The sequence below is a fragment of the Halichoerus grypus genome, chromosome 9 (assembly GCF_964656455.1).
Source record: "Halichoerus grypus chromosome 9, mHalGry1.hap1.1, whole genome shotgun sequence".
In the NCBI taxonomy this organism is placed as follows: Eukaryota; Metazoa; Chordata; class Mammalia; order Carnivora; family Phocidae; genus Halichoerus; species Halichoerus grypus.
Window position 1 is genome coordinate 44,420,434 of NC_135720.1, and position 15,305 is coordinate 44,435,738.

Below are 15,305 nucleotides of genomic sequence, written 5' to 3' on the forward strand. Positions count from 1 at the left end.
AGAAGAAGAACATATTTAATTTAAGATTGAGGAGAAGCAAGTAGTTTCACTTTGGTAAATTATTTTCATGGAAGCCCATTAAAAGTTGAGTGTTTCTCAACTGTCCAAGAAAGTTCCTACGAGAACCAAACATTTCTGAAGTTCCGGTCTCTGAGACATGGTAGTCTGCACCATTTCCTCCACACCCCCGCCCAAATAATTTGAAAATCCCACTGTGGTATTGAAAATCACCCCTGCACTTGTTGGCTTCTGACAAATGGAAGGTCCTGACTCCCTTGTGATTTACTGGGGTAGCCATGGCACCTCTCCAAGTTGGTGGTCTGCCCGGAACATTCATTGCTGTGGGCTGTGGCGAGGCCAGTACTTGACAGCTTTCCAGCAGAACCCTTGGTCACACATCTGACCTTCCAAGGAGCTTTGATCATTTCTGGATGATATGGAATGTTAGGTCATCTAGACTATTCACTTCAGGTAGTTTCTATAGCAGGTTATTAAGGAGGCAGGGCCACAAAGGGCTAAAATTTTTGAGCCAGAAATCAATATTTATCTCTGTCTCTCTCTCTCTCCCATGGTTCAGAGTAAATATTATGGACCCAGTGCATCTGTTTCTTTAGCCTGTATGTCATAGTGGGATTGATTCATTTATGAATTCAGCAGGCAATGGCCCAGACATCAGCATTTCTGTATTTTTTTCCCATTCCTTCCATCCCCCCTTTGCCTCTTTCTTTTTGTAACAAGGTGGTCTACTCCCCAAAGGTGCTATAGGAACCATTCTTTATTGAATAGAAAACTAATATAAAGTGTCCATCCAATGAAATGATGTGACCTTGTGAGCACGAAATGAAAAACGAGATGTAAAGTAAGGTTTATTTATGGAAACTGACCTTCTTAGGAAACTCTACTGGAGAAAATACACTAAGAACCCTTGACAAAATGCCACATCCTCTGTCTTTCCCTACTTGTGCATTGAAAAAAAAAAAATCTCCATTTTCAAATAAGATATTAAGGGTCCAAATACACAGATTTTTAAAAAGCCATGCACAAAGAAAGTGTAAAATAGCTATAAATAGAGACCCAGGATCTACAGTGGAATGAAAGTAAGATTTCCTATATTTAACTTCTAACCTTACTAATTGGTAGCTGAGTGATGGTGGGTAGAAATTTCCCGCTTTTAGGGAACTAGGCTTTGTATATATAAAAATAAGGAATGCCGATTAGAGGTCTGGAAAGAGTTTTGGAGGAAGAAACTAAATGTTTTAATTTATAAGTCACTGTGGACCTCTTGAAAGAATCAAAGTATGTAAAAATATTATTGATTTGAAATTAGCAAATACACAGAATTAAAAATATTGTTGTTTTGATCCATCACGGTCCCTCAGCTGTGAATTTGCATTCTCAGCCATCCTGATTTAAGGTAGGTGTCTCCAATTAGGGATAACAAAAAGCTAAGCTTCAAATCTTCCATAATAATATATATAGTAAGAGGTTCATGTCCCACCTTGGACTAATGCTAAGAACCATTATTCAAGTCAGTTATAGCTTGTCACAAAAACAGAAAAACTAAAAACAAAAAAACAAAACAAAAAAAACCCATAAAGTGGCCGTCAGTGGTGGAGATAATGTTTGGGGTCAAACATCAATGAAGAAGCTCTTATTTTTTTAACAGAAAATACATTTGAATAAGTTTTTAATTGCTTGCCATAGACTTGTGAATTTCTATGTTTAAGAGGGTTTTCTTAAAGAAACAAAAAAAATGTTACTTGAGACTTCTTTTTCCAGTGGAAAGACAATGAGTTTTCCCGTGTTAACGCTTCATGCATCCAAGGCCTGGCTTATGTGTGTAACGTCACAGATCTACAGCCTTACACGTCCTATACCGTCCGCGTAGTGGTGGTTTATAGGACAGGAGAAAATAGCACCTCACTCCCAGAAAGCTTTAAGACAAAAGGTGAGTACTAACATCCTCGGTACTCAAAAAACTCCTATAAGTTTCTCAGTGCCTCTCTTATCACTTCTTTCACCAATCCTAGAGGTTAACCTTTTCTTAAAAGGTGTAAATTACTATTTCTAGAGCTTGAGTGAAGAAACTGAAAAGAACCAGGAGTCCTTACAAGCATTAACGAGGTAATACCAGCCTGGTCTTGCAGAATCCTGAACTGGGCAAGATTATTTTGCCTTTCAGTATCTTCTGCTTTCTTGTCTGGCTGACATTTTGCAGTGAGAACTAAATGAAAACAGTGTTACTGAGTGTTCAACACATATTTACTCACTGACTACTATATTCCAGATGCTAAAAATAAAAAAAATCCAAAAAGAATGTTAATTAGTGATCCCTATAAGTTGATCCCTATAAGAATCAAGGGAAAAATGCTCCAAAATTTACATAGTTTTCTTTGCATCACTTATTTTGTAGTGAGCTAAGATATATTATTATTCCTGTCACTGATCCATCTAATCCATCATTAATAAAAACTTCAGATACTCATTTAAAAATATACACTCATATGAGGGTATTTCTGAATATTTCTTTAATGTATTTGGCTTTTCTTTTTGGAAATGTATCCTATAGAAAGATGGTATGCAGAATATTTTATACTTCTGATGCATCAGTCAGCATTTTCTTATGTTTCCAAAGCTGGAGTACCAAGTAAACCAGGCATTCCAAAAGTATTAGAAGGGAGCAAAGATTCAATACAGTGGGAAAAAGCCGAAGATAATGGAAGCCGGCTTATGTACTATATCCTTGAGATCAGGTACGTCTGTTTGGAAAAGTGCTTTGTAAACTACAAAGAGCCAAGCAGTTAATTGTAAGGTATTATTAGATCGAAATTAACAATATTTATGAATGTGTATTTATAAATAAATATGAAGGACCTTTAGTTGAAGGACCTTGAGTGCACCATTATGTTCTCTGCTCAATTCCTAGCAGTCAGCCTCAGCACTCCAATTATAAGGCAGATCACATCATTGTTCTCGGAAATCTGCAACTACTTGTCCGAACTTCATGGAAATAATCCAGTCATTGACACATGCAACTAATATTTATTTAATGTCTATTTCGTTCAAGAAGCTGAGCTGATGTTTGATGTTAGATGATGGTATGCATGTAAATTTCTGATGATCATTTGTTTTAGCAAGATGAATAATGCCTAGTGAGAACCGGCAGTGAACTAGGTATTTTTCAGAATGTAAAAGTAGGTCAAGGTCCAAAATGGTCTGACCTGTATAGGTCACACAGGATTCTTTATCCATTGTGAAGATTGCAGTTTGCAGTGTGCTCCCAAGAGTCTGAAAATGTGCCTTCAGTGAAAACCGTGCTGCTGATGAACATAAGCAACCTCAGAGCCGGCCAGTATGGGGAGCTCTGTAAATGGTAACTGGCTCAGATGGACTGATTTCATGCCAACTTGAGGGGAGAATTCCAAATTCCACAGACACTCCCCTCACAGGTCCATGAAGCTATCTTTTAAGAAGCTCCAAGGACAAAAGTCACTTCCATAATTATAGTCCTGGCAACTTGAGCTTTAGATCTATTTTTGCTTCATTTTGCTCTGGTACTCCCATAACCTTAAAAAATTTTCCTGTGCATGGTAGAGAATTACATTTGCCGCACTGCTAACAGAAACCTCCTTGAAATTCCTATTACTGGTTTTCATGCAGAGTCAAATACATTCTAATCTGCTGAGCCGTCTTGGTGGTCTGTGACTGTAATTATATTCACCAGCCCGCCCACAGCACCATCTTGCTAGGACCCCTTTAGCAAGTTTCCTTCAGTGATGCCTTAAGCCCATAGCTCCATAAATTCTTTGCATTTTCTTGCCCCAAGCCTCTACTGTCAGGACAGGGGTGATGGGATAATGGAATGAATTGCTGTACCTTCGGTATCTCAAAGTCGCGTCTTCAGTCAGGATACTGGCATACCCAGGTTCTTGCTGATGGTGCGGGGGTAATGGTAGTGTAAAGTGTGTGAACTTGGGAGCTGAGCAGACTGTGTTAGTGTCCAAAGACTGCCACGAGAAAGTACCACCAACTGGGTGGCTTAAAACAACAAGAATTTATTCTCTCACAGTTCTGGGGACTAGAAGTCTGAAATCAAGGTATTAGTAGGACCGTGCTCCTTCTGAAGGTCCTAGGGAAGAATCCTTCCTTGCCTCTTCTTAGCCTCTGGGGATCCAGACTTTCCAGCAATCCTTGGTATTTCTTGTAGATGCATCATGTCAGTCTCTGGCTCTGTCATCACCCGGTGCTCTCTGTGTTTATCTGTGCCTAAATTTCTCTCTTCTCAAGAAGGCACTGGTCTCGGATTTAAGCCTACCCTAATCCAGTATGACCTCATCCTAACTTGATTACATCTAAGAAGGCCTTATTTCCAAACAAGGTCACATTCACAAAGTCTGAGTAGGCATGAGTTTTGAGTTTGGTTGAGTTCTTCAACCCAGGGCCATGTTTAAACACTTGCTTTATTCCTTTTTTGAATTTAAGTTTTCCCATCTGTAAAATGGGACGATGACATTTACCTCCTTAGGTTGTTGTGAAAACTCAATGAAATGAAACAAAATGAAAAGCACCAGTATGGTGGGTTATAAATAGAAGATGCTCAACCAGTGTCAGAATTCTTGTCTTCCTCGGTGGCCAGTAACTGTGAAGAGACATTTTATAAATTTTTAAGGGTCTCTTTCTTTTGGATCAGGGTTGTTTGGATTGAACAATGAAAATGCCAATGCCTAACACAAGACTTCACAGAATGTACAAAAACATTGTATAAAGAGTCTTAGGAGCAGAATGGTCCCTAGGACACTTAGCTCTTGGTAACAGTTGTGAGCAACTCTGCTGCCCTGATCCTCCGGATGTTCTTGCCCATTCCCTGTCCCTCAAAGTCTTAGCCTTCCCATCCCTTTCAGGATGACCACTCAGTTTATAGGAGCAGAACTAGCTATCCCTAAGCCTACTGTGGGTTGGTCCTAAAACTGTTGTTGTCTGAAAAGTCCCAGACTTTGAAAAGTTCTTCCCCATCACAAAGGAGGTAATTAGAAGGCCTTGAGCTTGCCTTCAGTTTATGATTCTATTAAAAGACATTCCATTTACAACTTTTGAGCTCCACTCTTGTATTCTTTCCATGTTTCACATAAAGAATGATGTGGGTTGACTTGAGGTGGCGTGTAGGCCAATACAAATGGAAAGAATACACCTCGGAATCTCAGGTATAATGATAATTTTGGTAGTCGAACTATTATACTTTCTTTATCAGTTTTATGTCCTGTATTTTATTTTATCCAGCTGTGGTATACATAAACTACAGATGGCATAAGAGACTGAGAATTAAGAAAGAATAAAAGGGGTGCCTGGGTGGCTCAGTCGTTAAGCATCTGCCTTTGGCTCAGGTCATGATCCCAGGCTCCTGGGATCGAGCCCCGCATCGGGCTCCCTGCTCCGAGGGAAGCCTGCTTCTCCCTCTCCCACTCCCCCTGCTTGTGTTCCCTCTTTTGCTGTCAAATAAATAAATAAAATCTTAAAAAAAAAAAAGAATAAAAAACTCCAGGTTAGAAACTATGGGCTAATTGTCTTACGTGTTTGAAATTCTGAAGAAAGTTTACACATTCAATTAGCAATAATCGCGCCTCGGATAAACCTCATTGGCTACGATACTGCCACTGCGCAAAGCTGAAAGTTTACACATTCAAATAGCAGGAAAAACCTCTTCCGCTTTCTCTTGGCCATTGATTATTTGTTATTTTCCCTATGGGCTGAGTTGGTGGGCTCCTATGCATTGCCAGGATGACTTTATGAGATTATGCTCAGTTAGGTGTCTGCCTGGGTGGCTCAGTCAGTTAAGTGTCTGTAGCCAGTTAAGTGTTCTGTAGCCAAACCATGTGAGAGGAATGAGATCAAGGGTAAAGTGTGTACTAGGAGATGCTCTGGAGTTCTGTCATTAAAATGATACAGGAGTGTCCAGAAATAATACATATATTGTCTCATATTTTCTATATTTACCATTTTGCTCTTTTTTTTTTGGTAGAAAGGGCATTTCAAATGATTCACAGAACCAGAATTTAATGTGGAAGATGGCATTTAATGGATCCTGCAGTAGTATTTGTACATGGAAGTCCAAAAACCTGAGAGGAAGATTTCAGTTCAGAGTAATAGCCGCAAATAATCTGGGATTTGGTGACTATAGTGGAATCAGTGAGGATATTCTGTTAGTTGGAGGTATGTTACCATGTCTGTCTATATGCTAATTGACTACACAAAGGTTCGGAGATAAAGATAAGTGAATTCTTAACATTAGAAATAAATTGGATGACTGTGTAATTTATCATCCAGACTATGGAACTATTCATTTTATCTGATGTGACCTTCCTAAAACATCAGAATCCTCATGTCATTTTTCTCCTCAGCAATGATCAGCTACTCTTTCATGTCTAACACATCAAGTCAGTGCTCCTGGATAGGCTTCCCAGGCTGTCCACAGTCTGGTCTGGATCCAGCCTTATGTTCCTCCTCCCCATACTCTCACCTTCTACTCAACTGTCCTAAAACGATGCTGTCTACATCTTTCACTGTGTATCCCATTTTAGGTTATGATATATCATCTGTCTAATCACATAGGCTAGAAATCTCAATACCATATTTAATTTTTCCCTCTACTCAGTCACCAAGTTTTGTTCACTTACCATCTTGAATTCCGTCTGTTGAGTGCTCATCTTCCTATTATCACTTTGGCTTTCCTAATTTATCATTTCTTGCCTGTGCTCTTGGCTTAATCACACTGCTGACAATTGATCTAGCTGAAGCACAAGCTGGATTACTTAACCCCCTTTCTGAAATCCCCGAAATGACTCTCCATTCACTGCCTTTGGAATCAAGTGCAAACTTCTGTGTGGCATTTAAGGCCTTCCATGATTTGTCCTCCAATTATAGTTCATTGTTCCTATGCTATAACCGTATCAGACTGGTAAAAGCTTCTTATGACACGAGGTCTTTAGCTTTGGTTTCTCTCTCTCTCTCTCTCTCTCAAATGAATAAATAAAGTCTTTAAAAAAAAGATTATACATGTTTCCTCCGCTGTTATGAAGTAGAAGCCTGGGTGGGTATATCATAATGGTGCATTGGTAAACCAGATCTTTGGAAAACCAAACCAAACCAAACCAAACCAAACCTTGACTTTGATGTCCTATGGTGTTAAACGCTCTTGCTATGGGTGATTTCAAACTACCCGTGGTTTAACAACTGGCTTGCAAAGATCTAGTAGGAGCTATTCAGACATATCTGGCATAGCCCTGAAACTACCTAGCTTTATTCTGCAAATTAACTTTTTTTTTTCATTTATTTTATTAGATGGTTTTTGGATACCAGAAACAAGCTTTGTACTTACTATTATAATTGGAATATTTCTGGTTGTTACAATCCCAGTGGTCTTTGGTAAGTATAATAGCTTTAAAAATACAGGTAGTAACCTTGATCATATTCGTTGATTTATCACTTAGTGTATTCAACCTCCCACATAAAATAAATTCATAAATTTCACAGTTACCTTTGGCTATACTCTCAGAAGTACTAACTTCTGTGAGTTGTTTTTGATCTTGGAGTAACTATTTTATGAAAAATATATCTGTATTTACACTTCATGGTGTACTTTAGATAAAACTAATTACAAAGGCACCAACTTTTGGCTTTCTGTAAACCAATATTTGTTTCAAATTGGCTACATAACAAGTGCTTTGTGGCTTAGAGTTTTAAGTAAATAAAAGAAAAATAACTCTGGATGTAAAAAAAAATGTGGGATTAATAGGAAAACAGTGATAGTCCTAGGTTGGGATAGTTTGGGTCTCTAGGCAGGCAGACAAACTGGTTTGGAAGGAGCGGCTCCTCTTTTGCAGATGACCCATCTCTGGCTTATGGGGTCTACTCTCGCGTTCAGATGTCTGAAAGGTAGATAGCAAGGTAGCTATTTCCCACTCTTCATTTTATACTAATGTGTTGGTCCTAGAAGTCTTTTTTTAAAAAGATTTATTTTAATGATGAGATAATACTGTGACAACCCCAGAAATATTGGGGCCAAATATTGGGCCTATAGGGTTCTTTTGGTAATCATACATCCTGGTTCATTCCTGTTGTTTCAGCATAAACATTAATAGGACTTTCAGTGCCCAAAATGTCCTGGTTTGGATTATAAGGTATTTGGTCATCCTATCACTTACTGATATTATGAGTCCCTGACATAATAAGAAAGCATTATAAGAAAGATATGATAGGGCGCCTGGGTGGTTCAGTCATTTAAGTGTCTGCCTTCGGCTCAGGTCATGATCCCGGAGTCCCAGGATCGAGTCCTGCATCGGGCTCCCCGCTCAGCAGGGAGTCTGCTTCTCCCTCTGACCCTCCCCTCTCTCGTATTTTCTCTCTCTCAAATAAATAAAATCTTAAAAAAGAAAGAAAGAAAGAAAGAAAGACATGATACTTGCCAGAAAAGAATACTCAAGGACATATTTAGGAAATTGTAGCCTGTTTTTTTCATATAGAAGGGAAAGTTTAAGGAAAAGTTACAAACATAAAGCTAAACTCTCTCAGGATAAAGAAAGCCACTATTTTACTAAGTGGTCTAAATCTTTATTCTTTCCCCAAACTGATTGGAGTTGTAAACTATCAGAGAGCACACTGAAACTTGAATTGAGGTTTCTTTTCATAGATTCCACCCAGAGATATATGGAACTCCTTTAGCTAACTTGGAAAGCTAAAAATTTCAGCTGACCCTGCCAGGATCTTAACCTGTGGTTCCAGGGAGTCTAAGCGTTGCACAGCTGATGCTTGGGCCACTAAGCCAGCCCCTCCAGAATTACACGTATGACTGTAGTATATTTGGCAGTTGGCATATAAGCTTGACTGCTTGTCTGCTTTCCTACTGGGAAGGAGTATTACACGAGGAATCTTTCATCTGACCTTTGCTTGCCTACGTGTACATCACCATTGTTCAAACCCATAACTCTAGTGGATGAGCATGAGGTAATTTCAGACAACCTATTGTGCTTTCAAGACATCCTATGGATATCTGACTTTCTCAGGATTTAAAGGTCTTTATCCTATTTGGAACTTATGAATTTTTTAGTGCAGCTAAGCTAATCTGCTTCTTTGCTTTTAGTAGCAGTGCATGTGGTTTTACTAGTAGGAGTGGGTGAGTGCATGAGAAAAGATTGAGTTTATTAAAATAAGGAAAAGTAGCAATTGTTTAAACATATTTGTATTGTGCTGGGGGCTCTCAGCAGTCCTACTTATAAATATAAAATTGAAACAGTGATTTAAAAATAAACATCGGCAGCCTTGGCTTTGGTGAGTGGTCGCATCTAACATGCAACGTTAGCCTCGTGCTGGGAGCAGAGGGAAATATGAAGCCAGAATATTCAATTGCTGGCCTTGGCAGCTTGCCATTTAATGAGGGAGGTAAGACATACCTGTGTGAAAATATAAATCGTGAGAAATAAAAGGCAAGAGGACATGACATGTGCTGGACACTGTGATAGAAATGCGGACCAAGAGCTACACTTGGTCTTAGACATTGAAAACCGAGAGATCAGCAGAGCGTCAGGGTCTTGGAAGGCATCACTGGGAGCTGGGCCTTTAAAAAAATGAAGAGGGGTAGGGACAGCTTTTCAGGTTTGAAAAATTGCATTAGCAAAAGTATTTAAGATCTTTCCCTGCGTGGTCCCTCAGATGGAATTTCACTTGAATAAAATGCTAACCTGTTGGATATAGAATATACAATGGAATAAAATTCAAATTTTAATAATCATCTTACAAAACACCCTTGGTGTTTTCAACTTTTGAACCAATGTTCTAGTATAGATGGTTGATCTTATGACATAATTGTATTTTAATTTCCAAAAATCACTTATTTTCATGAGGATGAAAATAGTATTTGCTCATTGTATGAAGAAGACAATATAAATCATCCATGATTTCACAACTGAGAAGACCACTACTAACATTTGGTGGGTTTCATTCCAATAGTTTTTCTGTATGCTTGAGTATGTATATAAACTCTTGTACTCTGCATTTTAAAAAAAGAAGCGTGCCATTATAATTGAAAGCATTCCTCAGATCTACTATAGGAGTATAACCTGGACATATCTGGACTCAGAAATAAATTTGCAATTTAATTATAATGCAAATAATTATGTAATAATTTTAATGCAAATTTGTTTTGGTTTCTGTTGCCTCTAGTTTAAGGGCGATTTTGAGAAATAAGTTCTGATATTAAGATACTTCAACTTGTTTATAACAGCAATAAGAAATGCATGAAGCTTTGGTTTGAGACATGAAATAAGAAGTGATGTGTTCTAAGTTATTTGTTTTTATAAGTCTTTGTACCAAGGTTTAATTAGTTTTTCTACTATGGACACATTTTTCAATCAAATTCCGTTATTCTACCCATGGTGTTCTTATATATAAACATTTAAAATGTTAACATTTCTTGATGAAAAAAGAAAGCAATGTTTTGTTTTGTAAATTATGTCCTTTTCTCTTTATAGTCTGGCACAGAAAATTAAGGAATCAAAATACTCCCAAGGAAGGGCTGACGGGTCTCATAAACGAAGACAAAGAGTTGGCTGAGCTCCGCGGTCTGGCAGCTGGAATAGGGCTGGCTAATGCCTGCTATGCCATACAGTATGTAACCTGGGCCCTCACTATGGGGCACCTAGATGAAGAGTGGGCAACTATAAAGAGAGTGCCCATGGGTCCCGTGTTGCCCACGATTGTCTTGGTCCATGCCCATTATTCTGGCATGATTATTAATATCATCCCCTTCCATTTTCAAATGTGACCTGAGATGGATGGCAAATTATGTGGTTATTCTATCCTAAGGAAAATAAGCAAAATTCCATTGTGTTCCAGTGTTTTATCGCATAGTTATAAAGTAAATGAAACAAGGACATAAGTACTGAATGGAAAAGAACAGACGGTAGCATGATTGGTTCAACTGGGAGCATCCAGAAGAGAGGAATTCCAAGGGTCCCCTGCCTGTGCTGTTAAGTCCATCTGAGTCTGTTTTCAGAAGCTGTATAGTGATTGCCTACAAAAGCTCTTTAGGATAGTTGAGTTTTGAACTTATGTTGTCATCATAATTTTTTTTTTAAAATTCAATTAGCCAACATATAGTATGTTGTGAGTTTTTGATGTAGTCAAAATAATTAAAGAAAATATTTAAATGTCTTTTTATGCAAGACACTATATTGTGGTTTATGCAAGACACTGTATTACGGCCTCTTGCTAAGAGGAATTATGTAGTCATAGGCCTTGAAATTTATAATCTGAGATATAGAAATGGAAGATTTGAAGTAGACACGGGTGATCTAATTTAGTGATTCAGAGGTGACTTTTCCTTGAGAAAATACTCAGCACATTTGATATTCAAGATTCTCTTTTAAAAACTCAAAGCATTTAGACAATTTTTTCCCTCTCATAATATTCCAAGTGAGAGTTGGCTTCTAAAAGTTATGGAGAAGGAGCTGATTTTTGTAGTCATACTAAATTTTGTTTTACACAAAAGATCAGGTGTGTGAAATAGTTAAAGTGAAAGTTTTTAGGCTTATAAACCCAGATGTATTTATTACTAATTTGCAATAGCTTTTCACATAAATTGATTACCTGAAGAAATTAATGACACAACTTTTTAACAAAACAAGCTACAGTAAAAACTCCTGAGTCAATGCACACACAGGCATGTTTCTATCAAGATTATGGTAAAAGTGATGTGACATGCTCTCTGTGTTTTGGAATAGGGAAGGAATATTCTGGAAGGTGGAATAGGGAAGGAATAGAAACACAAGATTCCCTGCCACTATATTACATAGAACAGTGTTGCAAAATCATGAGATTTCTCTTTCTCATACTCTTTCTCAAACACTAACTCCCAACACCAACTTGTAAACCAATGTATTTTGGGACACCAAAAATACTATTTTCCAGTACTCTTCCAACCCAAGAGGAGATTGAAAGTCTTCCTGCCTTCCCTCGGGAAAAACTGACTCTGCGCCTCTTGTTGGGAAGCGGGGCCTTTGGAGAAGTGTATGAAGGGACAGCAGTGGACATCTTAGGAGCTGGAAGCGGAGAAACCAAAGTAGCAGTGAAGGTAATGCAGATCTTTTAATTCCTTGACATGTCGGGTCAGCACATTTACATGGATTTACATGGATAAAACTGTAGTAACATATGAGTGATCTTGATTGAAAAGACAGCTGAAAGTGGGAGTCCATGCATGACAACAGAAATGACAATGTTTCTTCCATTTCTTCCTAAGCTCTGTAATTCATAGTTACCACTAAGGTAACTGATTAGCTAAGACTCGGCAGGTGGTTTTTCCCTTTGAATACACTGTAAGAGGACCCGGGGTGGAAAGCACCTTCTCCATGTCTCGGGTATGGGGGCAGTTGCCGCTGATGCAACTCGGCCTTCGCAGTGTGAAACAGCCCTAGTCCATATGTGAACTCTATTTATGAAAATGGAAATGTGAATTTCATATCATTTTCACGTGTTAAGAAATATGCTCTTTTCGACTTTTGTCCAGCCGTTTGAAAATGTAACGTGTCACTTATACCTCAGGAAAGCTGGAAAAACACAAAGTTAAAGCTGAACAACTATTTTCAGAGCTCAAGCTGGACAAAAAAAGTTGCAGGCTGGTATTGGTCTCCAAGCTAGAGTTTGCTGACCCCCGGTAGGACACAGTTATTCGCATGGTATATTGAATGTAGTTTTAAGGAAGTGCTGGGTAGACTCTCGTATTTGTCTAAAACCTTTTCATCGAGGGATGATGAATCTTTTATGTAACTGGGCAACATCCTGACCACTGCTTGTTAGGAATTTGTTGCTTTGAGAGAGGGCTATACAACCAGAAAGGTTGGCAAAATCCTCTCCACTGCCAAATGATGCAATCTAAAAGTGCTTTAAACTACTCTAGCCTCACCTGGTGTAAACAAGTGTTTATTTTTCTCACATAACGAGAGGACTGCAGGTTTTTGGTGCAGTACTGTGTTAGGTCAGAGCCAGTATATCTGAAACTCTCTTGACTTTGTACATGTGTGTTGCCTCATGATCCCAAGATGGTTGCCAAAGCTCAGGCATTACATCTTCATTCAGGTCAGGGCAAGGGGGAAGGAATGATGTTAGGTGTATATGTTCAAAAAAGTGGAAGTTTTCCACAAGCTTCTCTTGCCTTCAGCAGTTTTCCCCTTACACCGCATTGACCAGAATTGACACAGATGACCACCCCTATTTGCAAGGGAGGCTGGAGAATTACAAAACACAATTTTCCTGATTCATTACGACCAATTGTCTGGGGCTGGGCATCTTGCCTCTAAGAGACAAATTAGGGGATCATTAGCAAGGAAGCCGGGGGTAACAGATATTGGGTAGAAAACTTTGAAAATTAAGAAACTGGCCTACACACCAAATTTGTTCTTTTTAAAATGTCTACATTTTTGGAGGGAATTTGTATAGATGTTACTAGGTCTTTTGTCTTTCAGGCTTTCCCACTTGGACACTAGTTCTAATACAGGCTAAGTTTTGAATGAGTTTACAGAGCACATGCACATGTATTAGCCATGATCTATTTCCAGCTTTCAGGGTGAATATTACAAAACAAATCAAAGATTGTCTCCATTAACCCACTGAGCTCACAGAATGTCTGCTATACTGATTGCTGGCTTATTTTGTATTGTCTAGACTTTGAAGAAGGGCTCCACAGACCAGGAGAAGATTGAGTTCCTGAAAGAGGCACATCTGATGAGGTATTGTGGCAGCTCTGGCTTCATTTTCCCTTGATAGGAGTAGAAAGCTTTTATATCTGATTGGTAAATTGTTAACATTCAAAATGACCTGACATCACAGGTCATGCCCCAAACAAAAATGGCTGAAGTTTAGGCATAAATATGTCTGTGGTGACAAGTGTTCTATAGAAACCAGTCTTCCAACAGGCAGTCCTCAGGCAAAAGTTCTTCATTTTTTTGACCTTCAATAAGCAGCATGTTTCGCAAGTGACATCTGAGGCTGTTCAGCTTTAAACATGCGTATGTTCTTCTAAATGTGTGATAGTGGCTTGAATATCTGGATTAAGGGAGAGAGCTCTAAGTACAGGGATGTCAATGAAAATATCCTCTGTCTTAGTAAACTTATCTTCAAAGTTAGAGTCAGTTGCTGGTCAAGAAAACTGCTCAGAGGCATCTTAAAGGGAGGGCCTGAGACGGTGGTCCGGGCAGGGGCGTGGGGGTCCCAGCTGAGGGTTCTAATCATTTGATCGGGGTTTTCTTGGTTTGATGTCTTGAGAAAATGGTGGAAGCCAAACCTGCGTGTCTGAATTGTTTCTCCAAAAGGAAGAGAATAATATTACATACTTGTGATGACTGAAAGTGTAACGCCTTCATATATCTTTTGAAAGATAGTGGTTAAGATTACTTTCTTTACCAAAACATAAAATCCTTCCTGTGAATGTTTCTTCTAAAGATCACCTATTACAGCCATATGCACTGGCCACTAGGGGTTGCCGTATCATCTCTCTAAGGCAAGCACAGGGACTGGTACTTGGAAAAGGAGACTTGCATTTATTAGAGAAAAACAACCCCCGCCCCCGGCAAACAGGAGTTTTGAAGAAAACCGGAGATAAAGAATTGCTCTATTTCCCGTAGGCCCTCAGCCAGGGCGCCTGTTGCTGTCATGTCATCCTGCCTGTCTCTTTCCACCTTGTAGCAAGTTTAACCATCCCAACATTCTGAAGCAGCTTGGAGTTTGTCTGCTGAACGAACCCCAATACATTATCCTGGAACTGATGGAAGGAGGAGACCTTCTTACCTATTTGCGTAAAGCCCGGATGACAAAGGTAGGAAATGCGGTCCCCGTATTGGTTTTGTAATGCAAATGCCCTATAACTTCCCACTAAGTTTCTTTAAACTCAGTAGACTGCAGTTTGGTCAAACCTCAGAAGACTTCTGTGGAAAGAATTCTTGTATTTCCTTCAGTTGGATTAGGACAATTAGAATCCTGGGCCAACTTCTGGCATTTTCTGGTTATTTGAGGCTGTTTTTCATATTTAATGGGAAAATAGGTACCTCACTCCCGAAATCATTTTTTCTGGAGAACTGAGATGGTATGGCGTTGGAAAGGCACATCTTTCTCTGTACTTAATCTGTATGCCTGTCTGTCCCAAATTGTTACTTGCAAGCCCTCATGTCTTTATTGACTACTCTATGTCCCTACCCAGTCGGCATATCTGTTTGGATTTTCATAGGCATCTCAAACTTGTGTTGGCCAGAACAGAAATCTTG

General features: G+C 38.9%; 1 protein-coding gene and 1 pseudogene across 2 annotated transcripts in view; one reads left to right on the forward strand and one right to left on the reverse strand.

The window, feature by feature from the left end:
• ROS1 (ROS proto-oncogene 1, receptor tyrosine kinase) overlaps positions 1-15,305 on the forward strand; it is a 108,841-nt gene that overhangs the window by 70,198 nt on the left and 23,338 nt on the right. For both annotated transcript variants that reach the window (XM_078054389.1, XM_036082274.2), the window contains exons 32-39: positions 1,780-1,948; positions 2,636-2,753; positions 6,017-6,207; positions 7,336-7,419; positions 10,521-10,656; positions 11,959-12,121; positions 13,711-13,775; positions 14,731-14,860. In XM_078054389.1, coding sequence (XP_077910515.1) covers positions 1,780-1,948; positions 2,636-2,753; positions 6,017-6,207; positions 7,336-7,419; positions 10,521-10,656; positions 11,959-12,121; positions 13,711-13,775; positions 14,731-14,860 — 1,056 coding nt within the window. The remainder of the gene's footprint in view (positions 1-1,779; positions 1,949-2,635; positions 2,754-6,016; positions 6,208-7,335; positions 7,420-10,520; positions 10,657-11,958; positions 12,122-13,710; positions 13,776-14,730; positions 14,861-15,305) is intronic.
• On the reverse strand, positions 5,508-5,663 carry LOC118529466 (U4 spliceosomal RNA; annotated as a pseudogene).